The 25,921-nt window shown below is 41.4% G+C and overlaps 1 protein-coding gene and 1 pseudogene across 1 annotated transcript in view; one reads left to right on the plus strand and one right to left on the minus strand.

The window, feature by feature from the left end:
* Window positions 1-24,877, plus strand: part of PAPSS2 (3'-phosphoadenosine 5'-phosphosulfate synthase 2) — an 89,672-nt gene extending 64,795 nt beyond the window's left edge. The window contains exons 8-12 of the mRNA XM_055425156.2: window positions 5,937-6,142; window positions 18,398-18,533; window positions 21,143-21,411; window positions 22,807-23,036; window positions 23,596-24,877. Coding sequence (XP_055281131.1) covers window positions 5,937-6,142; window positions 18,398-18,533; window positions 21,143-21,411; window positions 22,807-23,036; window positions 23,596-23,737 — 983 coding nt within the window. The 3' untranslated portion in view covers window positions 23,738-24,877. The remainder of the gene's footprint in view (window positions 1-5,936; window positions 6,143-18,397; window positions 18,534-21,142; window positions 21,412-22,806; window positions 23,037-23,595) is intronic.
* LOC129556060 (U6atac minor spliceosomal RNA) lies at window positions 15,736-15,853 on the minus strand (annotated as a pseudogene).
* Window positions 24,878-25,921: the final 1,044 nt, after the last annotated feature.

Below are 25,921 nucleotides of genomic sequence, written 5' to 3' on the forward strand. Positions count from 1 at the left end.
AGTCTTGAACAGACTAAGAGGCTTATCTCTAGTCACATCCGTTTGGAAGTAGCACAGATAAGACATTCATCAGCTGGCCAACAAATATTCATTGAGTGTCCTTAGATGTCAGGTTTTGTTCTAGCTACTGGAGATAGATAATGAAGACAGATATGAGCTTGCTGGGACAGGCAGTGCAGTTCATCTTCTGAACTCTGTGGGGGGTTTTCCAACCCCATTAGTGGTTGTCAAGCTTTTTGTTTTTTTAAGTCATAGCTGTTTCAGTGAAATCTGAGGCCACGTATAGAACAGATGAAAATGGGACTGTTCCTGTAGAAGGGATGGGCTCAGCCTTTCTCCTACCCATCAGCAGCCCTGGGGGCATTTACTAATAGCATAAGGCAGTTGAGACACTCTGTCCTCTACCATACCATGTTAGTCTCATGAAAGAGCTTGGCTCGATGGATTTTGAACTGAGTGAAACGTGAAGTCATTCAGTCATGTCCGACTCTTTGCCATCCCATGGACTGTAGCCTACCAGGCTCCTTCCTTCTCCAGGGGATCTTCCCAACCCAGGGGTCGAACCCAGGTCTCTCACGTTGCAGGCAGACACTTTACCATCTGAGCCACCAAGGAAGCCATTGGACTGAGTTCAGTTCAGTTCAGTTGAGTCGCTCAGTCGTATCCGACTCTTTGCGACCCCATGAATCACAGCATGCCAGGCCTCCCTGTCCATCACCAACTCCCGGAGTTCACTCACACTCATGTCCATCGAGTCGGTGATGCCATCCAGCCATCTCATTCTCTGTCGTCCCCGTCTCCTCCCACCCCCAATCCCTCCTAGCCTCAGACTTTTCCAGTGAGTCAACTCTTCACATGAGGTGACCAAAGTATTGGAGTTTCAGCTTCAGCATCAGTCCTTCCAGTGAACACCCAGGACTGATCTCCTTTAGATTGGACTGAGTAGGCAGGGTTAAATTTCAAAAATGATGTATCTCTATATCAGAAGGTTGGGCAAGATATTATTATATGGATATCATTTCATTTTAATCGGTTTATGGAAGTTGGAGTCACCACCATTGAAAATTTGAAATAACGTTTGTAGTCGCAGACATGGCCATTTTCATCCACCATTAAACAATTGCACATCTTGATGACCTAACAGTCGGTAAGTAAGGCTTCTATTCTGACTGTCTCCCAAAACTATTGTTTGGTTTTAATTTTCTCAAATGTTCACAATTCTCCTATAGTTCAAAAAAATTAGTTCAGTATAAAAAAATTAGTTCAGTGTACTCAGTCCAAAAGCAAAATAAAAAATCATTATGTTTTTGATGATTATATGAGTTACTCCTTATATTACTCAAGGATCTATTTTCATATCAGTGTATTATTATCACTTTATTATATATAGTTTCAAGGTTGTCACAGATCTCCAATGATAAATGTCACACCTAAATTTACAAATGGAACCTTAAGCTTGTATTCTTGACTGGTGGCATCCAAGGAGGGTTAAGATATGGCAGCCTTGTGTGACCTGATCATTTAATGGCAAGTCTTATGTGACTTTGACTTTCTAAGGCAGGGCTTGAGAGCTTTCCTTCATATTGCCAGCATTTATTCAGCACATAAGGTGTTCTGACCCTGGTGCTTGACATTGGACAGCACATCTGGATTACATCTGGATTATAATCACATCTGGATTAACGCCACTGTGAAGGTGTTTTGTCCATACGAGGGAATAGTATTGGGAAGTTTAAATAACTCACTTGAAGTCTGGATTCAAATTCAAGTTATCCTGGTTCTATATCTGCACTTTTTCTACTGGGCATACATTCATGTCCTCCAAACATCTGGAATTCTAAGATGTTCTAGAGCAGCTTGCCTCCACACCTCCCAAAGGGTGATGGTAGTTATAACATCACTTATTTATAAGAGGCAACTTCTTGCTGAATTGGAGGGGTTTTGACATATGATTATTTAAAAACGTAATCATTTAAACAATACTTTTGGATTGTATTGGACAGTATTCAATACAAATTCTGTTTTCTCCAGCTTTTTGCTTCTTATATTCTCTATTTTTAGAAACGGCTATAGCAAAAATCTCAGTAATTTGTATGTTATATGTATAAAATTTCATAATAGGAATTTATTCTTTGACATTGTTGCTTTACTATTATTTTGATGGAAAGTTGAAAACAATATTTTTCTTAACTATGTTTGTATTTCTCTAGGCATGTTCCTTCCTGGTATGTACTTTAACTTCCCAAGTAGTTAAATTATTATAATTAGATGTGTTATATTAACTAGAAATGGTAAGGACATAACTTAAAAAAAAAAATCTAAATGAAACAGTTGGAATTGCTAACAGTTCATGATCCAACCAGTTATAAGAGAATAATACTGCCTTCTATTGATAGGAGTCTAAGTAACAGAAAAATTTCTGGATCAGATGCAGCTGTTGTTTGTAATGTATTTAGTTGACAAAAGTAAAGTTGTTTCTAAATTTTTATTGCGTATTTTGTTCTTGATATTTTAAAAATTTGTTATCCTTTCTGCTAATTACTTCTACTGAGTGTTTGTCCTCATTTAGTTTCACAAATCTGGAATTTTTTCCCCATTGCATTTATAAAACATTTTTAATTGATGAAAGATAAGTCAATTTTAGATGCAATTTAAAGTGGATGCACCTGGTTGGATTGTGGATGATTGTATTTCATTTGCTTGTGATAAGTGATTATGCATGAATTTAATTTCAAGCTATGATGATTGATAGTTATAAAACTGGGTGTAAATACATACCCACTGTGATTATAAATGTCAGTGCTGTACCAGAAGAAAAAGGTAAAATTCTGAAGATATAATTTATCTTAAGTATTATTTTCATCATTATTGTTTTCCTTGAAAAAAGATTAGTCAATAAAAAGTTTTTTAGTTTTTGCCTAGAAACAGTCCCAAACAAATGATAAAGCACATCTGCAATGTTAAAACAAGAGGCTTGACAGTTATTTAAAGCAAAAGCAAAATTATTCAATTAAACATGAAGTAAGTGCTGGACTAACTATAGCTAAAAAAACCACGATATTCTTTTTCACAGTGAGTTATACCACAGTAAAATAATCAAGGTGGTTCCCACCAGTGTTGAAGCACATAATGGAAAAGGGCTGAAAGCCCAAGTCAATGTCTAAAGCTGTAGAGGATATTTCAGCACAGAGTTAAATGGTAGGATAATTTTATGTATTATCAATGGAAAAGTTGATTAAGATAGGGAAACGACAGTGAATTTTTTACCTGTGTGGAGTTGTAGCTACAGGTGTATGAGATCAGTTGGCATTTTTCCTTGGTAGAACTCCCTTCCACAACATCCCACAGATTAGCTGTCTTGACAACCTATCAGGGACTGCTGTATCTTCAGTTGGGATTTTCAATCAAGGCCAAGATGAAGGTGGATCAGAGGCTACTCCGGGCTGGAATCTAGTAGGCCAGATGAGGCAATGGCAACAGAAGAGCGGAGCATTCTTTGAAATTCAACCCAGAAATCATTGATGGAAGGCAGCTCTGCAAGCATGTTGCGGGCAAAGCTGGGCTTCCTCCAGCATCCTGCCAACCTTTTGCTTTGCATCTTGTTTTATTTTAGTCAAGCTACTCTTCATAAGCAGTGTGGTCAGTAATCCATGCTCCACAGAAAGCATGATTTCTAATGAGATCATCAGCATCCTCGAAGGTGTGTTTCTTTGCAGGCCTCCTCTTTTTATCAACTATACTGTGCGGTGGGCTTAATGATCTTTCATCATAAATTAATAGAGTGCTTTACACTATGGCTCTTCCCGGTAACCCAGGGATGTACATATTATTTATGATACTGTTTTCCAAGAGGAGAAACTGAGCGCAGAGAAGGTGAGTGACACAGGCAGTAAACAGGAGATTACTTGGCTTTGAGTTTAGTGCTCTCTGTAGAGGGCTTGCTCGGACTACTTTTACTGTCTGAACTTTGAAACTGAGGAGTTGTTTGAGTGACAAAAATCATTACTTTCTGTGCACAGTTATCTTCCTTGTTTAGAAGGCTACCAGAGCAGATTGCAGGATTTTATGATGGACAGAATTTCTTTATTGCTGGAAGTTACCGTCTATATCTGGTGACATTCCTTATGTCCTAGTAACTTTTAGAGAGTATTTTAAATTTCAGACATCAGACCTTTATCAGAGATGGTCCAAAGTTGGATTTTGACAGGTAGATTTACAAGACTTCATTAATCTATGGTACATTGCCTCCATTCCATAAGTAACAGTATTTGTTTCCTGTTTTGAATTTATGAGTTTGTAATGTTATCTCCATATTTGATCTGTTTGTTTAACTTTTGTATTCTGTTGCTTTTTCTAAAAAATTTATTTGTTTTAGTTGGAGGCTAATTACAATATTGTAGTGGTTTTTGCCATACACTGATATGAATCAGCCATGGGTTTACATGTGTTCCCCATCCTGAACCCCCCTCCCACCTCCCTCCCCATCCCATCCTTCTGGGTCATCCCAGTGCACCAGCCCTGAGCACCCTGTCTCATGCATTGAACCTGGACTGGCAATCTGTTTCACATACGATAATATACATGTTTCAATGCTATCCTCTCAGATCATCCCACCCTCGCCCTCTCCCACAGAGTCCAAAAGACTGTTCTATACATCTGTGTCTCTTTTGCTGTCTCGCATATAGGGTCATCATTACCATCTTTCTAAATTCCATAGATATATCTATTGCTTTTTTTTTACAAGTTAATCAATAATGGGATGTTGCCCATAAGCTTACATTATACATAATGCCCCATCTCTGGGAACCCTGGCTCACATGAAATATTTTGTTTAGCTAAAATACCTTTGTTTAGCTCACAGGAAACATCCTGATTAGGCCCACCTGAGGATGGCTGCAGTGAGGAAGATATTAACACATCTCCTCGGGAGTCTGACTGGAATTAGGAAATGTTTGACTTAATGACCTCCCCTTTGGGTATAAAAAGCCTGGATTCAGGAAAGATGGTTCTCTCGCACACGAGTCTACCGACTTCCTGGTCTGCTGACTTCCCAAATAAAGTTGCTATTCCTTGCCCCAACAACTCATTTCTCATAGACTAGTTTGAGGAGCAGAGAGCAGTCAAGCTTAAATTGGTAACAAGTTGAATGTTTTCTTTACTCACCTTTCTTTCATTCCCTTCTGAGTCTTGAACTTGGCAACAGCCCCCAAATTGCCCAAATATTCTTTAGTGTTACACCCTTAATTCTGTGCCCCCACTTTCTCACTGTAAGGACAACAGAAAGTCTGACATACTTGCTGGAGAGTTGGGGCACCATACAAAAGGAGGGAAACAGCTGTGTAATCTCTCTTATGTTCTCTGGCTTCATTAAGGAATCACAGTCCTCACTTCCCATCTTCAGGGGGTTGGTTCCAGGATCCAGTGTATATACCAAACTTTGGGGATGCTCCAGCCGACAGCCTCTGTATCTGTGGATTCCTCATCCACGATTCAACCAAAGATGGATCCTGTATAAGGCTTGCTATCTGCAAGGTGGTTTAATCTGAAGGTGCAGGATTCACAGAGACACCAGGCATTGCCTTTATTTGGTCTAATTGGATTTTTAAAGACTAAGCTCCCTAGTGTGTGGAAGTCAGGATGGAACTTTCCAAAGGGAGCTCAGAAGGGGGACAATCCCTCCTGGGCCTCCAAGTCACTTACTGAAGCCATCTCCACAATTTGAAACACCCCACTTTTCACAAACTCTCCATCTCTTGCTTTGAGAAGCCTCTTCTCAAAGGATTGATCACAGATGCTAGAAAAACTAGTGCAGCAGCACAGCTATGTTAGAGTAGGGTCTTGATGCCTTTTTCAGGAAATGGCACACATGGAAGTCCCCTTTAAAGGAGCACATGCCTCGTACCCCGCGTTCACACATCACATGGCTCTTTCCACAGATGGAGTGATCAACATGAGCATCCCTATAGTACTGCCCATCTCTGCGGATGATAAGACACGGCTGGAAGGCTGCAGTGAGTTTGTCTTGACACACGGAGGACGGAGGGTGGCTATCTTACAAGATCCTGAATTCTACGAACATAGAAAAGAGGAGCGTTGTTCCCATGTGTGGGGCACAACGTGTGCAAAACACCCCTATATCAAAGTAAGTGGCAAAACCTTCAGAAGGGCTTTCTTTCAACTTAGGGTAAAAAAAAAAAAGTTCTTTTTAATTCCTTCATGAAGGACTTAGAACAACTGGGGTGAGATGAAAAAATGTGTTTCTAACGAGGTCTTGCAAGCTTTGCCTGGGGAGATAGTTTTTGTTAGGGAAAAGAAATGACTTTCTGTTTGAGGGTTGGTCTGAATGGTCTCTTGTGATGGCTGGTCCCCTCAGCTAAATGGGGAACAAGTGGACTGGAGGGATAATTTTGTCTAGCATCCTGAGGAGAGGACCAAAATCATAGCTGTGCTATGCAAAAAACCACAGTCAGAGCTTGCAGCCCTGTTTATCTTGAAATTCACAAGGGAAGTCAATTTCTTCATACAGACTGGATCGAACTGAACTCTGGAAAGAGACTTGGAGTTCCTGCTCTGTGGCCATTGTGGGGGAGGAGAGTGGTGGTCAGTGACATTCTTTCAGTAAACAAAAGCACAAATAGCGGCAGTTTCCAGAGGGAAAATGCCACATTTTCACCAGTGGATATTTTTAAGATTGAAAAATGTGTTCATCTGATTAGGATTGTTTTGGACTCAATCTGCCTAAAGGCAAAATAGACTAAAAGTTTTCAGATTCCTTTACAGCTTCTAACTGTTGGCAGTGATGGGGTGGGGTGGCAAGGAGTGGAATTGCTGGATGTGGTTCATTTTCCATAAAGAAAAATATGTGAAATTGAATGCAAAAGCCATCCTTCATCCAAGATTAGAGCTGAAATAAGAAAAGAGACATACTAGTGATTTCAGAAAGTTCACAGGAATAAAGAACCATTTGAAACCCAGGGGACTCTAGAAAGCCTTGTGATTAAACAAGGCAGTCCTCTCTCTGGTCCTCTGTTTCTTCATTTATAAAAGGAGCAGACCAGATTCAGAATAACTTCGAGATCTGAGATGTCTTCCAGTCCTGTGACTGCACACGATGGATGTATGAAAAAACCTGTCCAAATCTGTTAGACAAACTTTTTTTTTTTTTTGGTTGTGAACTGTTACAAGGTAGAGAGAGCTTTTTCAAGGCCCCTGGTGGAACCCAGAGGTCAGTGGGTGAGCAAAGCAGCTTTTCATTTATTGGACACAACTGTTCACCCTGCTGATAGGCTCAGAGCCATCTGAACATTTTCTCTCCAAGAGGTTGGCAGACAGTCCTTAAAATGACTGGACAACAGCTATTTGAGGAGTTATGTTCCAAGCCTTACTTATGCCTTTATTTCGTCCCTTCTCTGATCATAGCCCTATAGGTTTAGGATCTTACCAGTACTCAGTGACCTAAAGAGCAGTGATCTTGCTTCATGCCAGTTCAGATACTTTCACTCTGGGGGCCTAACATTCACATACACATCGTTAGCACTTAAAAGAAAAAAAATCCAAAGACTTTCTTAAGCAGTTACTTCTTTTTATCTTGTCTTGCATCAGCTGTTGGCAGTTGGAGGTCAGAATTTCTTAGATGCTGGGAGAGTGGTGGTGTGATTCATGGCCTTGACAATCTAGTCAGTGACTCAGTACCATTAGATCATTAGAGGGACTCTGTCAACATTCCCAGTGAGCTCATGATGAGAAATGGGCCATGGATAACCTGAGAGAGAGAACCAGTCCCCCTGTATAAGCTACACTTTTGAGTGTTGAAGGTGTGTTTATGGGAAAGGAACTCTCCTTGTTGCACATTTTTAATTTTTGTTTTTTTCCTTTAAGGTTCTTTTTAAAATTTTTTGTTCACCTTTATTTTTGTCTGCACTGGGTCTTCAGCTTGCAAGCTTTCTCTGTTTGCGGCGAACTGGGGGGCTACTCTCTAGCTGCAGTGCACCGGCTTCTCGTTGCGATGGCTTCTCTTGTTGCGGAGCCCGGGCTATAGGTGCATGGGCTCGGTAGTGGTACTGCATGGACTTAGTTTCCCCGCAGCATGTGGGATCTTCCCAGACTGGGGATGGAACCCATGTCCCCTGCATTGGCGGGTGGATTCTCAACCACTGGACCACCAGGGAAGTCCCACTGCAAATCTTTTAGCACCTTGAAATTCACAGTAATTAAACACTTTTTAAAAAAATTTTCAGAACGCCAAACTTTTCCAACAGTAATTCCTTCCAAAAGTATTCATAGGCCTTCTCTATTTCCGTGTGGCCCTGGGAGTTATATTTGCATGGAAAGTGGTCAGTCACCAAGGAAACCGTCTGCCTCTGTTACACAACCCCTCACTGCAGTTTACCTTGACCTTCCATCCCAATGCTCCCAACCTCCCTCTCACTATTACGGAACCCCAGATGAGATCATGAGGAAAAGCAGGCGAAACTTGTAAAAGTAATGCTTAAAGGAATCTTGTTGTCTTTTATCCGTGGCTCTCAAGGCTTTTCCAAATGGTAATTGTTTCTCACAACGCTCCTGTGAAGCACCTAAGAATCATTATCCCTCTTTTGTGATGTAGTAGAAACCAAGAGTGAAGGATAGGAGGGCAGATTTTTATATCCTTTAGCCCTGCAGTGACGGAGAAGGCAATGGCAAGCCACTCCAGTACTATTGCCTAGAAAATCCCATGGATGGAGGAGCCTGGTAGGCTGCAGTCCGTGGGGTCGCTAAGGGTCGGACACGACTGAGCGACTTCACTTTCACTTTTCACTTTCCACTTTCACACATTGGAGAAGGAAATGGCAACCCACTCCAGTGTTCTTGCCTGGAGCATCCCAGGGACGGGGGAGCCTGGTGGGCTTCCGTCTATGGGGTCACACAGAGTCGGACACGACTGAAGTGACTTAGCAGCAGCAGCAGCCCTGCAGTGAAGACCATTATCGTTAGTCTGCCCAACAGCATCACCTGTTTAAAAATTACCCATGACCAGAGCCCTCTCTCACAGACTTTGATTTCATTGGCCTGGGCTCAGTTCTGCATGTCATGGGTTTTGAAGCTCTTTGTGATTCTAATGTACTGTGAAGGTTGAGAACCATGGCATTAGATAATTATCCGGAGCTGTTTCTCATGGTGCTCCACCAGGATATATCCTGCAAGCACCTCACACTCAACATGGGCAACTCCACCCCAGCCTGGTCCCCGCCTGTGTCCCTCCCAGTTCCATGAACAGCTCCACCATCCAAGCCGTGGTCCATGTCCAAATCCTGGATGTCATTCTTTGTTTTCTTTTTCTTTTTTCAGACATAAGATCAATAACATTTGTTTTCCATAATGAATTTTCTGTTTTTAATGTACATCTTCTGGCATTCTGAAAAAATATATTCCTAATTTTCTGTGTTATTTTCAAAGTATTATTTTTATTTAAGTTGAAGTATAGTTGATTTATAATATTATGTTAGTTTCAGGTGCACAGCAAAGTGATTCAGTTATATGTGTATATACACACATACACGCACGCACACATCCTTTCTCAGATTCTTTTCCCATATAGTTTATTACAGAATATGGGGTAGAGTTCCCTGTGTTATACAGTAGGTCCCTGTGATGATCTATATTATATATAGTGGTGTGTATATATTAATCCCAACATCCTACATTATCCCTCCCCCTTTGGTAACCATGTTTGCTTTCTATGTCAATAAGTCTGTTTCAAAAGTAAGTTCACTTGTATCATTTTTTTAAAGTTCCACATATAAGTGATATATTTGTCTTTCTCTTACTTCACTCACTACAATAATCTCTAGGTTGATCCATGTTGCTGCACATGGCATCATTTCATTTTTTATGACTGAGTAATATTCCATTGTACATATATACCACATTGGATGTCATTCTTGCTTCTTTCTTCTCCCTTGTCCATTCAATCACCAGTCCTAACAGTTCTGGTTCCAAAGTATTGCTTGAAGTTGTTCACTTCTCTTCTATTCCAACTTGGGCCAGGACACTGAATTTCTTCCCTGTGTCTTGCCCTGCTGCTGCTAAGTCACTTCAGTCATGTCCGACTTTGTGTGACTCCATAGACGGAAGACCACCAGGCTCCTCCTTCCCTGGGATTCTCCAGGAATGGAGTGGACTGCCATTTCCTTCTCCAATGTGTGAAAGTGAAAAGTGAAAGTGAAGTCGCTCAGTCGTGTCCGACCCTTAGCGACCCCACGGACTGCAGCCTACCAGGCTCCTCTGTCCATGGGATTTTCTAGGCAAGAGTATTGGAGTGGCTTGCCATTGCCTTCTCCATGTGTCTTGCCCTACTCCCCTCAAATCCTTTCTCCATTCTTCAGCTGGAGCAACTGTTCAAGCTTTATTTGGAACTCGTACAGAGATATAACTCACCTTACTACTCATTCCAGCCACCACTGAAAATATTCTTTCATTCATTCAGAGGTCATGTAGCCTCTCTCTCATACTTTTGCATATGCTAGTCCCCCAGCCTAGGACACTGTTCCTTCCATTGCTGCCCCCTCACTGTGCTACGCCTTCCCACCCTGACTGTCCGTTTCCTTCTTATGTGCACATCCCCTCTTCCTCTCCAGGTTGTTTCCTTCTCCTCTTCCTCACCTTGCCCTCTTGTTCACCATAGCTTTCTTAGTTCTCATCTGAGTGCTTGGGCTCCTCCTCTTATCCTTTATACATTCCTGCTGTCTGTGACTCTGAGCCCAGCTCCGCTTTCACTGTTTCATAGACTCCCTTAAAGCTTGTTACTCATACCCCTCTGTGTGTCCAGTTCTGAAGACTCTACTGTGGGCCTACACCTGCCTTTGGTAGGAGGCTTGGAAAGAAGTGGGGACTCATGGGCCAGAAAGTCCTTGGAAATGGGGCAGAGCCACTGGACCTCCCTTCCTAATAGCTGGACCACAGTTCTGGGATCACCTTTGAGAGAGATGCCCTTTGTCCTTCCTGATCCAAGATATGCCAAAAGCTTGGCTTCAGCATCACTCTCCATATATATTTTTAGGCTGGGTGGTGAATGAAACAGGTTCAGGATTGCCTTCACTAATAGAACAATGTAGGGTGGACCCCTGGCGTCCAGAATGAGTTACTGCATGACCAACGATTTGAGGTCTCTCAAAATTTTATTTGTAGTTTAAGCAATGAGGAGAAAGTAAATGTATGGGTATTTGACAATATTCTTAAGTCATTTTCCTGAGCATGGAATTTAAGAGGAGGACCATAAAAACAACCAAATCCCTTGCAGTAACCCTTTCTCTACTCAGGGTTTCTCAGCCACAGCACTATTAACCATAGGGCTGCGTAGTTTGTTGTTGTGGGGCTGTCCTGTTCAACATAGGATATTTAGTAGCATTCCTGGCCTCTATACACTGGATCCCAACAGCACGCCCTTCCTCACGCCAGCTGTGATGATCAAAACTGTCTTCGGATATTGTCTGATGTCCCTGGTAGAGGCAAAATCGCCCTATGTTGAGAACCATGGATGGCTCTAATCTCCCATTCCCTGAAGAGCTATGAAGTGCAAGTCATTGTAAACCCCAACATCTGACCATGACAGGAAATTGAACCAGGGTGCACCATCACCACCCTGATGTCTTCTGGCTGGGTGTTAAAAACTAATCAACTTTCTCTCCCTTTTTCTTGCCTCTCTCTTTTCTGCTAACAATACAGGCTGGCCACACTATCTTTGGACAGTGCAAAAGGCAGGTCTGGAATCTGATCAGGGGAATGGTTGCACGACTATGATGTGGTTGAGGAGTAAGACCTTCCATAATGTTTGTCTTCATGACTGACGAGAGACACCTGCTCTCAGGTGTGATATATTGCATTGCAGTGTCATATGGAACATATTTAGTTCAGTTCAGTTCAGTCGCTCAGTCGTGTCTGACTCTTTGTGATCCCATGGACTATAGCATGCCAGGCTTCCCTGTCCATCACCAACTCCCGGAGTTTACACAAACTCATGTCCATAAGTTGATGATGCCATCCAACCATCTCATCCTTTGTCGTCCCCTTCTCCTCCTGCCTTCAATCTTTCCCAGCATCAGGGTCTTTTCCAGTGAGTCAGTTCTTCACATAAGGTGGAGTTTCAGCTTCAGCATCAGTCCTTCCAATGAATATTCAGGACTGATCTCCTTGCAGCCCAACAGACTCTCAAGAGTCTTCTCCAACACCACAGTTCAAAAGCATCAATTCTTCAGCGCTCAGCTTTCTTAATAGTCCAACTCTCACATCCATACATGACTACTGGAAAAAAAAACATAGCTTTGACTAGATGGACATTTGTTGGCAAAGTAATGTCTTTGCTTTTTAATATGCTGTCTATGTTGGTCATAGCTTCTCTTCCAAGGAGCAAGCGTCTTTTAATTTCATGGCCGCAGTCACCATCTGCAGTGATTGTTCAGTTCAGTTCAGTCGCTCAGTCATGTCCGACTCTTTGCAACCCCATGAATCACAGCATGCCAGGCCTCCCTGTCCATCACCAAATCCCGGAGTTCACTCAAACTCATATCCCTCAAGTGGGTGATGCCATCCAGCCATCTCATTCTCTGTCGTCCCCTTCTCCTCCTGCCCCCAATCCTTCCTAGCATCAGAGTCTTTTCCAGTGAGTCAGCTCGTCACATGAGGTGGCCAAAGTACTGGAGTTTCAGCTTTAGCATCAGTCCTTCCAATGAACACCCAGGATTGATCTCCTTTATTTTTTTTAAACTTTTTATTTTATTTAACAATTTTAGGAATCTTTACTTAAAAACCTTATCTTAAAATGGAGTAACTTTGGTTTTACGAGCAGCAAGCAAAATACAGAAGCAAAAATGCATTACAGGAGCATTAAGTTCTACATTAGGTCACAGCGTCTAATCTGAAATCACACCCATAATCTCATTTTTCAGGATATCTGGGAAATAGTTATTTCCCAGGATGTCTGAACCATAGCTACTCTATTTTGACTTTTAATTGTAAAAAAAAAAAAAATTTTTTTTAAAGCCAAAGCAGATTTCATCATTAATGACATCAGTGTTTTTCTAGGTATGAGAAGATGCAAGAATTGGAACTCATAAAACCTTTTTCTGAAAAGACCTAACTATCTGAAGGCCTGTTCTGCCAGTTTTTTTTTTTTTTTTTTTTTCAGAGCACAGAGTGCCTCATTCCTGATTTTCACGCTGAACTTCTTTCAGGGGGTGTTGAAGGTCAGCAGCTTGCAATGGTCATGATGCAATCTTTGTAGAGGCAGCTGGCAAGTACCAACTTCCAGTCAGCAAGGTCCCTTCATAGCCACATATCTGACCATGTGACACCATTTCATGGCCATTGTGTCCCACGGTGCTGGGAAGGCTCATTCCCAGGTCTAGGGAAGTGATGGGCCACTCAGTGTGCTAAAATTGGACCAGGCCTTGCAAGTAGCAAAAGTCTCTGGACCACTGTCTTACTAGCCTCCTGATCCAGGAAAATATTCCCTCTTGTTGCTTTTTCCCATACCCAGAGTCACCTTATTACAATTATTGATCTCATATGGAACTGTCAGTTCAGCATTATATCACAGGCTCAGTGAAACAAGTGACATAGAAAATAATATAGCCATAGCTAGCCGTTATTAGTAAAATAAGAATTATAAGTCAAGAACTTTCATTAGATAAAGCCTGGTATACCCCAAGTCACCTGACTTCATTCGTTAAATGATTATAGTCTGGTGTTAATCTCCTGGTTGTACATTATGGAGCATCCGACCTTTATCTGAAGATTGGTTACTGAGATAAGCCTTAGAAACTAACCTAGAGTGTCCTTTTTAATAACTTAATTAAATCTTTTAGCAGTATCATGTAACAAGGAACTGTCTCAGCAGTGAGTCTTAGTAAACACTAGACATTAACAAAACTAGAAACTTAATTTAACAATTTACAAAACTTAATATTCCATGATTTTTCATTATGGAGGCCCTGTAGCTAGGGAGGCTTTAACCCATCAAATAAAAAATGAGGTTTGTCAGGGAGCTGGGAAAAGCCAAGCAGCCATCTTGGATTTCCCATAGCCCTGACTCTGATTTCCAGCTATTGTTTTTAATTTTCCAATTTAGAAGCAGACTGTTGCCATGGTTTAAGGACATTAGGATGGCACAAGTCTAACAGAGTTTTTGTATAAGCAGAATGAGTTTTTATATGTCTACAAACCCAACAATTGGATTAATTTCTAAAACTAGCATAGGATCAGGCCTATGGTAGAAAAGCATTTGATTTATATGCAGAGGGCTAAGAAGTCAAGAAAACATTATAAATGATCATACGAATCAGGTCCAGCATCTTGGGCAAGCTGTCTACCTCTGATGTCGTCGTCTTCTCATCCTGGTGTAGTGTAGTTTCTTCTGAAAAAAGTCCTTCCATCCAGGCTGGAGACAGTTTGATCTCCTTTAGAATGGACTGGTTGGATCTCCTTTGGAGCCCCCCAAAATAAAAGATCAGTGCAAAGAAATAGAGGGAAACAATAGAATGGGAAAGACTAGAGATCTCTTCAAGAAAATTAAAGATACCAAGGGAACATTTCATGCAAAGATGGGCACAATACAGGACAGAAATGGTATGGACCTAACAGAAGCAGAAGATATTAAGAAGAGGTGGCAAGAATACACAGAAAAACTATATGAAGAAAATCCTCATGACCCAGATAATCACGATGGTGTGATCACTCACCTAGAGCCAGACAACCTGGAATGCGAAGTCAAGTGGGCCTTAGGAAGCATCACTATGAAGAAAGCTAGTGGAGGTGATAGAGTTCCACTGGAGCAAATCCTAAAAGATGATTCTGTGAAAGTGCTGCACTCAGTATGTCAGCAAATTTGGAAAACTCAGCAGTGGCCAAGGTCAGGAAAAGGTCAGTTTTCATTCCAATCCCAAAGAAGGGCAATGCCAAAGAATGTTCAAACTACTGCACAATTGCACTCACCTCACGCTAGTAAAGTCATGCTCAAAATTCTCCAGGCCAGGCTTCAACGATATGTGAACTTACAGATATTCAAGCTGGATTTAGAAAAGGCAGAGATACCAGAGATCAAATTGCCAGAATCCACTGGATCATCAAAAAAGCAAGAGAGTTCCAGAAAAACATCTGCTGCTGCTGCTAAGTCACTTCTGCTTTATTGAACGCGCCAAAGCCTTTGACTGTGTGGATCACAACAAACTGTTGAAAATTCTTAAAGAGGTGGGAATACCAGACCACCTTACCTGCCTCCTGAGAAATCTGTATGCTGGTCATGAAAAAACAGTTAGAACTGGACATGGAACAGCAGACTGGTTCCAAATCAGGAAAGGAGTACATCAAGGCTGTATATTGTCCCCCTGCCTATTTAACTTATATGTGGAGTACATTATGCGAAATGCCAGGCTGAACGAAGCACAAGCTGGAATCAAGGATGCTGGGAGAAATATCAATAACCTCAGATATGCAGATGACACCATCCTTATGGCAGAAAGTGAAGAAGAACTAAAGAGCCTCTCGATAAAAGTGAAAAAGGTGAAAAAGTTGGCTTAAAGCTCAACATTCAGAAAACTAAGATCATGGCATCTGGTCTCATCACTTCATGGCAAACAGATGGGGAAACAATGGAACATATTTAAGTTCATGGGAAAGAGAAAGGTTGTCATGTTATTCTGTTTTCAGGTTAATTGAGATATGATGAACATATAACAATGTATAAGTTTAAAGGGTATAATGTAAAAACCACGGTTAGATGCCACAAAGTAGATGGCAAGGCATTAACTGTATGTGTGCTGTCAGGCCTGGGGCCTCTTCCATCTTTGTCAAAGAAAGTGCTAACCCTCTCATCAAACGCTGTCATGGTTTTCTTTTTCATTACTTGGCCATTCTTTATACCACGTTCAGACCTAATATTTGTGGAATCCAGGGTAAGAATGAGCTGAAGCCTGGTATCATATTTAAAAGTTACTTATCTAAAACATAAATAAGTTACTTAACTAATAAATTTAAATGAAATGCTTTATCTTTCTACTTTGACTGTATACCTGGATCACACTCTGGAAGGCCAGGCTCAATTTTAGACTTCTTGGTTCTGCATCAGGATAAGGTAGTGTGTGGATAGTTGGCTCTTGGTCTGCAGCCACCCCCTCCTCTTCCTATGCTTGGCCTTGCTGAGTGCCATGAGGATCCTCTGGGTCTGCCTTTGGGCACCCCAGGTGGAATGTCCCAAGTACACAGATCATGGTCTAGAGAGTAAATACAGACTTCAGGTGGGTCTGCTCACAAGAGGTTCCTTGACCTGACAGAAGGGGCACAGTTGAAGAGGACCAGAGTTGGGCCATCTGAAGTATGGGATAGTGTACAGATGCTTCTTTCCAAAAGTCTCCTTGTTCTGTTCCTCAACCACCCTTTCCTGAAGTCACTTTTTCAACTGAGACACATATTGAAAAGTGAGAATATTGATAGTAACTTTAGAGAAAACATCAATGAAAACTAAGTTTTGTTATCAATCATCTATTTATCTACCATCTATCTATTTTGGGCTTCCCAGGTGGCTCGTTAGTCAAGAATCTGCCTGTCAATGCAGGAGATGCAGGGGACACAGATTCGATCTGGGTCAGGAAGATTCCCTGGTGGAAATGGCAACCCACTCCTGTATTCTTGCCTGGAAAATCCTATGGACAGAGGAGCCTGGCGGGCTACATACAGGCTATGGGGTCGCAAGAGTCAGATATAACTTATAGAGACTAACCAACAATTCAGTAGTGTTATGTAATGCACCTTGTGAAACAGATCTCCAAAACTTTTTTCATCTTGAAAATCTGAAACTCTGTACCTATTAAATAACAGTCTCCTTTCCTCTCCCCAGCCCCTGGTATCAACCATTCTATTTTCTATGAATTTGACTACTTTAGATACTTCATGTAAGTGGAAAATACAGTATTTATCCTTTTGTGCATTGCTTTTTCACTTAGCTAATGTCTTCAAGTTTCAGCCATGTTGTAGCCTGTGACAGGATTTCCTCCGTTGTGATGGCTGAATAATATTCCATTGTATGCATGACATGCCTGTTCATCATTGGTTCATCTTTCAAGAGAGATCTGGGTTGCATCCACCTTTTAGCTATTGTGAATAGCACTACTATGAATATGGATATGCAAATCTCTGTGTGACATTGCTTTTAATTCTTTTGGATATATATCCAGAAATGGGATTATTGGATCATGTGTCAGCTGCATTTTTAATTTTTTGAAGAAACTCCATACTGATGTACCATTTTATAATCTCACCAACAGTACATGAGGGAGTTCTCCACATCCTTACCCATCCTCCTTACTTTCTGTTTGTGATAGTAGCCACCCTAATTGTTGTGAGGTTGTATTTCTCCAATAACTAGTGATGTTGGACATCTTTTCATATCCCTGTTGGCCATCTGTACATCATATTTGGAGAAATGTCTGTTGAAGTTCTTTGTTGATTTTTAAATTTGGTTAATTTTTTATATCAACGAAGAATATCCAAAATGATAGAAAAAGGTTATTCAAGTACTTTTTCCTTTCCCAACCACCAACCTGAAGTTGAATTTTCTTTACCTGTTTCAGTCAACATAACATATTACCATAGAATAAGTGAAAAAGTATATATGAGAATCCAGCTGCCTTCTATTAAGTCAGATAATGAAGAGATTTGCAAAAATGTAAAACAATGCTACTTTTCACTTATATTTTTGGAAAATATTACTTTTCACCAAAAAATAAAATGTTTATGTTAATATTTAATGACTTTACTATTGTTAGTTTTAGGTCAATAAATTTTTTAAGGATTCTCAGGTTGTTTAAAAATAATTTTGTTTTTGGCTGTGCTGGGTCTTCATTGCTCTGTGCAGGCTTTTCTCTAGTTGCAGCAAGCAGGGGCTATTCTTCAGTTGCAGTGTGAGGCTTTTCATTGCAGTGGCTTCTCCTGTTGTGGAGAACAGGCTCTAGGGCTCAATAGTTGCGACTCGTTTGCTCCAGAGCACAGGTGCATGCACGGGCTTAGTTGCTCCAGGGCATGTGGGATCTTCCTGGATCAAGGATGGAACCCATGTCTCCTGCATTGGTAGGTGGATTCTTTACCACTGGGCTACCAGGGAAGCCCTAAGGGTTCTCACTTTTAATCTCTAAAACAGAGAATAATGATAGATATAATCAGTATTAAAAAAAGCTCTTGTTTATCCTCAATAATTTTTAAGAGTAAAAGGATTTGGGAAATCAAAAAGTTTGATATATACTGTGCTAGAAACGTTGAAAAACTGAAAGCAGTTAGTTCAAGTAGCCCAAGATTGGTTCAGAAAAAGAAACTTTCTGAGATATAATAGAAAACAATATGTATCACTAAGAATTTTAATAAATTTTTCTAGATGGTGATGGAAAGCGGGGATTGGCTGGTTGGTGGTGACCTTCAGGTGCTGGAAAGAATACAGTGGAATGATGGGTTGGACCAATATCGCCTGACACCTCTGGAGCTCAAACAAAAGTATAAAGAAATGGATGCTGGTATGTAGGCTCACTCTCCTGCATTTGTTAATACTCCTAATCATCCTCTGCTTACAGAATTAAGGATATCAGGAAACAGCATGTTTACAGGTTTGAAAAGTTGAAAACCTTCATCGTCTATTGATATGTCTGCTGCTGCTGCTGCTAAGTCACTTCAGTCATGTCCGACTCTGTGCGACCCCATAGATGGCAGCCCACCAGGCTCCCCCATCCCTGGGATTCTCCAGGCAAGAACACTGGAGTGGGTTGCCATTTCCTTCTCCAAATTGATATGTCCAGTGATATGGAAATCATAAAGCTTAAAGCTTCCAATCATAAAGATATGGAAAGCTTATAAAGTTGAGCTACTGTAATATTATGCAGCTATTAAAAAAATATACACCGACACAGAAAGATACCCAAAGTATATTTGTTAAGTGAAAAAGCAAATTTCAGAACACTATGTATAGAATAAGCTCGGAAAAGAAGGTAAAATGGGATAATTGCTTTTAAAACCCAAACCTACTTCTGTGTGTAGAAGTGGAAATGTCTGGCAACATGTGAACCAACCTGCCGATGACAGCAGCTACCTCTAGGGATAAAGTGGGGCCAAGGGGAAGGGAAGATTTTCACTTTATGTATTTTGAAAAAGAGAGAAAAACTAATGATAGGATGATGGATGATTTTTATATTCTATTTTGGGCTTTTCTGTATTTCCTAAGTTTTCTATAATGGATGTACATTAATCCATTTCATAACCAAAAGGAAAAATTAAGCCTCCCAGGACTTCATCACTAAGTGGAGTAGTTTTGAAGATTTCCGTAAAGTGAAGGAGAAGTTTTTTATATCTTTAATTTGTTAAGATCTTGCAGATTCCAGAAAATATTCCTCATCAATATTCACACCCCAGGGAAATGAGGCTGGAGCAGGGCACAAGGGGATGGATCAGTACTAGCCCCTGCCTGAGCTGTGGTTTGTAAAAAAGGTCTTGGCAACTAATGTGTTCATTTCTGAGTCAGGCTCTCCCTTTAGGGCTTCCTACCCGTGTCCTATCCCTGTCTAAAAAGCTTGTACTGGTTGGTACCTTTGGAATAACACCCCTAAAGATCCAGGTGGCTTTCAGGCTGGTTCTTAAAGCAAGCGGATATACTCAAATTTGTTTTTTTTTAATGGCTGAGTAATGTCCCATTATATATAGGGACCACATCTTTATCCATTAATCAGTGGACATCTAGGTTGCTTCCATGTCCTGGCTATTGTAAACAGTGCTGCTGTGAAAATTGGTGTTCAGTTCAGTTCAGTTGCTCAGTCGTGTCTGACTCTTTGCGACCCCATGAATCACAGCACACCAGGCCTCCCTGTCCATCACAGACTCCCGGAGTTCAGTCAGACTCATGTCCATCGAGTTGGTGATGCCATCCAGCCTCCTCATTCTCTGTCGTCCCCTTCTCCTCCCGCCCCCAATCCTCCCCAGCATCAGTCTTTTCCAGTGAGTCAACTCTTCGCATGAGGTGGCCAAAGTACTGGAGTTTCAGCTTTAGCATCAGTCCTTCCAATGAACACCCAGGATTGATCTCCTTTAGAATGGACTGGTTGGATCTTCTTGCAGTCCAAGGGACTCTCAAGAGTCTTCTCCAGCACCACAGTTCAAAAGCATCAATTCTTCGGCAATCAGCTTTCTTCACAGTCCAACTCTCACATCCATACATGACCATGGGAAAAACCATAGCCTTGATTAGACGGACCTTTGTTGGCAAAGCAATGTCTCTGCTTTTTAATATGCTATCTATGTTGGTCATAACTTTCCTTCCAAGGAGTAAGTGTTTTTTAATTTCATGGCTGCAATCAGCATCCAAAGTGATTTTGGAGCCCAAAAAAATAAAGTCAGCCACTGTTTCCCCATCTATTTCCCATGAAGTGATGGGACCAGATGCCATGATCTTTGTTTTCTGAATGTTGAGCTTCAAGCCAACCTTTTCACTCTCCTCTTTCACTTTCATCAAGTGTCTTTTTCAATTATGGTTTTTCTCAGGGTATATGCCAAGCAGTGGAGTGGCTGGGTCATATATAGTAGATTTATTCCTAGTTTTTTAAAGAATCTCCGTACCGTTCTCCACAATGGCTGCATCAGTTTACATTCCCACCAACAGTGTAGCAGGGTTTCAGTCGGTTCTAGTGAGGTGGATGAACCTAGAGCCTGCTACACAGAGTGAAGTCAGAAAAATATAGTATATTAATGCATATATATGGAATCTAGAAAATGTTATTGATGAACCTATTTTCAGGAAAGGAAGGGATGGATATGTAGATGTAGACAACGAACTTGTGGACACAGTAGAGGAAGGAGAAAGTGGGATGAATGGAGCAAGTAGCATCAACATATATATACGATCAGGTGTAAGATGGATAGCTGATGAGAAGTTGCTGTTAGAACTGGGAGCCCACTCTGGCACTCTGTCATGGGCGTGGAGGGATGGATGGGGGTGGGGGAACATATGTATAATTATGATTGATTTTGTTGTTGTATGGCAGAAACCAACACAACATTGTAAAATTTCTTTGAAAATTTAAATTAAAAAATAGAAGAAAATGCATGTCTTTGATCTTGGTGTTCTGCTTTCACTTCCCAGATGCAGTGTTTGCATTCCAGTTGCGCAATCCTGTCCACAATGGCCATGCTCTGTTGATGCAGGACACCCGCCGCCGGCTCCTGGAGAGAGGCTACAAGCACCCAGTCCTGCTGCTCCACCCCCTGGGTGGCTGGACCAAAGATGATGACGTGCCCCTGGACTGGCGGATGAAACAACACGCAGCTGTGCTCGAAGAAGAGGTTCTGGATCCCAAGGCAACCATTGTTGCCATCTTCCCATCTCCCATGTTGTATGCTGGCCCCACAGAGGTAAGCAGTTCCCTGAGCTGGACTCTGGGACTCACAAGTGCAGGGTCAAGTCTCACTTACAAAAGCAAGAACGCTTCTGGGATTCTTTATGAGCAGATTCTGACATCTTTTGGTCTCTTTTCTTTATCTGACCTGATTATGTTTCCATATAGTATTTGTGGGGCTTCCCTGGTGCCTCAGAGTCCACCTGCAATGCAGGAGACCCATGTTCCTGGGTCAGGAAGATCCCCTGGAGAAGGGAACAGTAATCCACTACAGTACTCTTGCCTGGAGAATTCCATGGACAGAGGAGCCTGGCAGGCTACAGTCCATGGGGTTGCAGAGTCAGACACGACTGAACCACCAACACTTTTCATTTTTCATTTGTGAAAATACTAGCAACACCAAATCAAACCTATCATATACAGCCTTTGAGACTCTGAAAGTTGGTATGTGAACGAGGTGGATAATACAGCTTACCTGGGTTATAGGGCAAGATGTATCTAGTCTTTCAGAAGATACCACTTCCTCTTAAGTGATTCACCATGCTCAGTGAGCTACATTAGAAGGGAGAGGGTATCTTTAAAAGCTTAATGTCTTTTCATCATAACACATTGGGCCTGTTAAATAGACTTTCTTTGTCGCACAGCACCACTGGTGTAATGGATATGAACAAGTTTGCGGTAAGAATGATGAATTGAAAAGGTCATAACACTTTGGAATGCTCCAAGGTGTTTAATTATCTTCAACCAGATCAAATTTCCAGGCCCCTAGCTGTACTCCCTGTCCTATCTGAGCTTGAAAGAGGGCAACTTGTTTTGAAATCCCAATGCCATGTGGAAATGGAATCAATGTCTACATATGAATGTTAATCAGCTCATTACTGGCAGTTACATGGAATTCCATGGTAAGAGATTAGAGTTTGTAATTCCCCTTAAACTGTGATTCATTTTGAATAGGGAGGAATTGAAAAGTAAAATTCACATAGTTCTGTGGAACAGTAAGATCTGAGTGTTCATAGTCTGTTAGTCTGGAGAGATTACAAAATATAACCCCAGGTTCTAAGAGGGAAGGTTCTTATCTTTAAAGCTCCTATGTTAATTGCTTAGTCGTGTCTGACCCTTTGTGACCCCATGACTGTATGTAACCTGTCAGGCTCGTTTCCATGGAATTCTCTAGGCAAGAATACTGGAGTTGGTTGCCATTTCCTTTTCCAAAATCTCCAATATTCTTCCCAGTAGGACAATATAGATGAGCTAAGAGCAGCCTTGGACACCTCAATGACTTTCTTACAATTATTAGTTGACCCACATTGCTGAATTACTTTTGAAGCAGAATAAAGGGATGTCTCCATAAACTGGGGCCCAAAGGATTGGCCAGTGATGATCAGCATGCCCTTGATGTGATATCTCCTAGGTCCAGTGGCACTGCAGGGCCCGGATGGTTGCAGGGGCCAATTTCTACATTGTGGGCCGGGACCCTGCAGGAATGCCCCATCCTGAGACCAAGAAAGACCTGTATGAACCCACTCACGGGGGCAAGGTCTTGACCATGGCCCCTGGCCTCACCTCTGTGGAAATCATTCCATTCCGAGTGGCTGCCTACAACAAAGCCAAGAAATCCATGGACTTCTATGATCCAGAAAGGTAGGTTTTCCGAGGAAAATTCTTTAATCAACATTTGTACGACTAGAACAATGAGAGAAAATTTTGGGAAAGGTCCTAGCTGGAGTGACAGTCCCTTGTAAGCTCAGACCTGGTCTTGGACATTATGTGTCCCCCAAAGTTGTAGCACAGCCCCATTTGTGGTAGATGGTCCTTAAGTATTTCCTTTCCAACACACATTCCTTGGGCATGCTTTGAGTGCCTGGTACATTATATGAAATGGTTGTATACGCAGCAAAAAATTTCATGTGTTTATAATAAGAGCACTCAACCATGCTCAGAGCTCACCCAGTAGTCACAGCTATAGAAGACATGCCCTATGAACTGAGAGGTGCAGTGAGCGCCGACTGCAGAGCTGCTACAATTCCCGGGTCTTCTGCAAGTTCCTTTACTGAAGATTTACTGAACTGCTTAACTTAGAAAGATGCAGCATTTTACAGAAAGAAAAAAATGTAGTCTCATCTCAGAACCCATCCTCCTGGGGTCTTTGAGGTAGATGTTACTTACCTATGCTGAGTTCTTTGTTGCTACCCTGTGACAGGCACAATGAGTTTGACTTCATCTCAGGAACTCGGATGAGGAAGCTGGCCCGGGAAGGTGAAAACCCCCCAGATGGCTTCATGGCCCCCAAAGCATGGAAAATCCTGACAGATTATTATGTGTCCCTGGAGAAGAACAACTAAATGCCCTTCAGAGCCAGTTTCTTTTTGAAGTGCTCTTTGATTTTTTTCTATTTTTGCGATTAGATACTTTTCAATTGCTTTTCAATGATTGATTTTAGTTTATATATATGTATATATACCACACACACGTGTATGTATGTGTGTGTGTGTGTATATAGTAAAACTGAAGACCAAACTTTAGCAGGTAAAATATCATCATTTCAGAATAAAATTTTTCTACTGCACCTAAGCAGTAGCTCCTAGATTTCTTAAAGCTTTGACCATGTGTCTCCTTTACTTGCCAAAAGTAAAGCATATTTTCCAGCTGAAGTCTTGCCAACTTGCACTCTCCCATGTCATGTATCAGTAGAAGAAATCAGATGGGCAGTTTTCTATATAGTTCTCATAGGAAAAAAAAAAAAGAAAATGTCACTCTAAATGAGGGGTTGCTCACGTCAAGATTCTCCTTTGTTTCCCTCATGCCCAAATCCAGCCTTAATGCTCAGTCTCTTCTGTGCTGATGTATGACCGACTGGAGAAACCCAATGAGTGAAAATGTGAAGTTAATCTCAAGAGAGATATGCAATCTAGTTCTGCCATGAAAATTACATTGTCTAATAAGAGAAGTCTTTTCTCTGTGAATAATAGAACTCCAGTTAAATGGTGACTTTTAATTAAATAGCATACAGGGCTTTGATGAAAAGATTTGCACTCAGGCCTCAGTCTGGCAATGTGGAGACTTAATATTTTCTCTTTGCTGTGGTCATTGTGTTCTATGGAGATGCTGCGCCTATTAACTTCAGTGGCATCGGCTGTGACCAGACACGATTCAGACCCATCAGACTATTGAGCTGCTGGAACCGGACAAAAACACAGGAAAAGTCCAACCTTTTCATCCTACAGGTGACCAGACTATGATGATGCACAAGCACAGGCTTGATGAGAGCACTGTAACTAAAGTGTCAAATCGGCATTTTGGAAGTGCTGGTGGCACAGGAGCACCCAGCTCTCCTGACTCAGGCTGATACCGTCTACACCGTACAACACAGGAGCTGGGTCTGGCTACTGTCCACTGCTCAACAAAACTCCTTAACAGAGGGTACTTAACCAAGAAGTCTCCTTGGATGCTGAAAGGTCCAGAGTTTTTTAAAACCCAGTTGATTTTATAACAGTTGAAAAAAAAAAAAAACTTTTCCAAAGACTCAGCATGCTGTTCAGACATCCAACCTGATGGCTTTCCTCTCTGGAAGGCAATCTGGCCCCTTATGTGTATTTTCGTGTTGCTTAGGACTATATGAAGAAATAGTACCTTTTGTACATAGGTATCTCTGGAAGAGACTCTGGAAAGAGAAAACTGATTTTTTTCATTTTTTTTTTTTTAAAGAAAATGCTAATCCAAACTAATGAAACTTCTTTTGAGAAATAAATCACAATGGCCACAGCAAAGTATGACTGTCTTTAATAGTATTATAGTGCCTATATTCGTGTAATCAGAGGTCCTACTGCCTTTTTAAAAACAGCATATTTATTGAAAACACGAGATAAGACGCAGTGCCTTAATCATTTTGTGAATTTTTAATATATTTAAAACTGCTCTTCTGCTTGAGTAGTACTTAGTGCAAATGACTATTTCTATGTACAACTGATGTTTATTCTTATTTTAATAAATTTCCAAGATAAAGGCTGAGTCTTTCCTGCCTGTCTTTTCAAGGATTGGTTGATATGTGTTGGGTGAAGCCCCTGTGAATTGGTGTAACTGGAGAGAAACAGCAGCTCTTTCAGACCATAATTAAGAGGCTGTTTACCTCTGTTTGTGTCATTTTTAAACTGTGCTCTCGACATGAAGGCACAGGATCTCGGCCAACACTGCAGTCCCTCAAGGACCTCACCCTGGGATTTCAATGCAGCGGGATCTGGTGACCTTTTGCTTTTCCTTAATTTGTTCCCTTTTCTTCAAAGTGCCTCCAACAAGCTAAAGCAGTTCCAGCAGGGTCAGGGTCAGAAGTAGCTATGCTTTTCCACAGCACCCACTGCTCCACTCTCAGCAGTTGCTGCTGGTGTATTCAGTGGCCTTGACACAGGCCTGCAGATTTGGGGTTCTTTCCCTCCTACAGTCCCTCCGTCTCTTCTGTCTTGAAGGCTTCATGCAAATTTTTGTTCCTGAACTCACTCTAAACAAAACTAGTACCAACTCAAACGTGCCTT

Source organism: Moschus berezovskii, chromosome 12 (assembly GCF_049115385.1).
Source record: "Moschus berezovskii isolate FMDL1 chromosome 12, NW_MosBer_1.0, whole genome shotgun sequence".
NCBI classification, from domain to species: Eukaryota; Metazoa; Chordata; class Mammalia; order Artiodactyla; family Moschidae; genus Moschus; species Moschus berezovskii.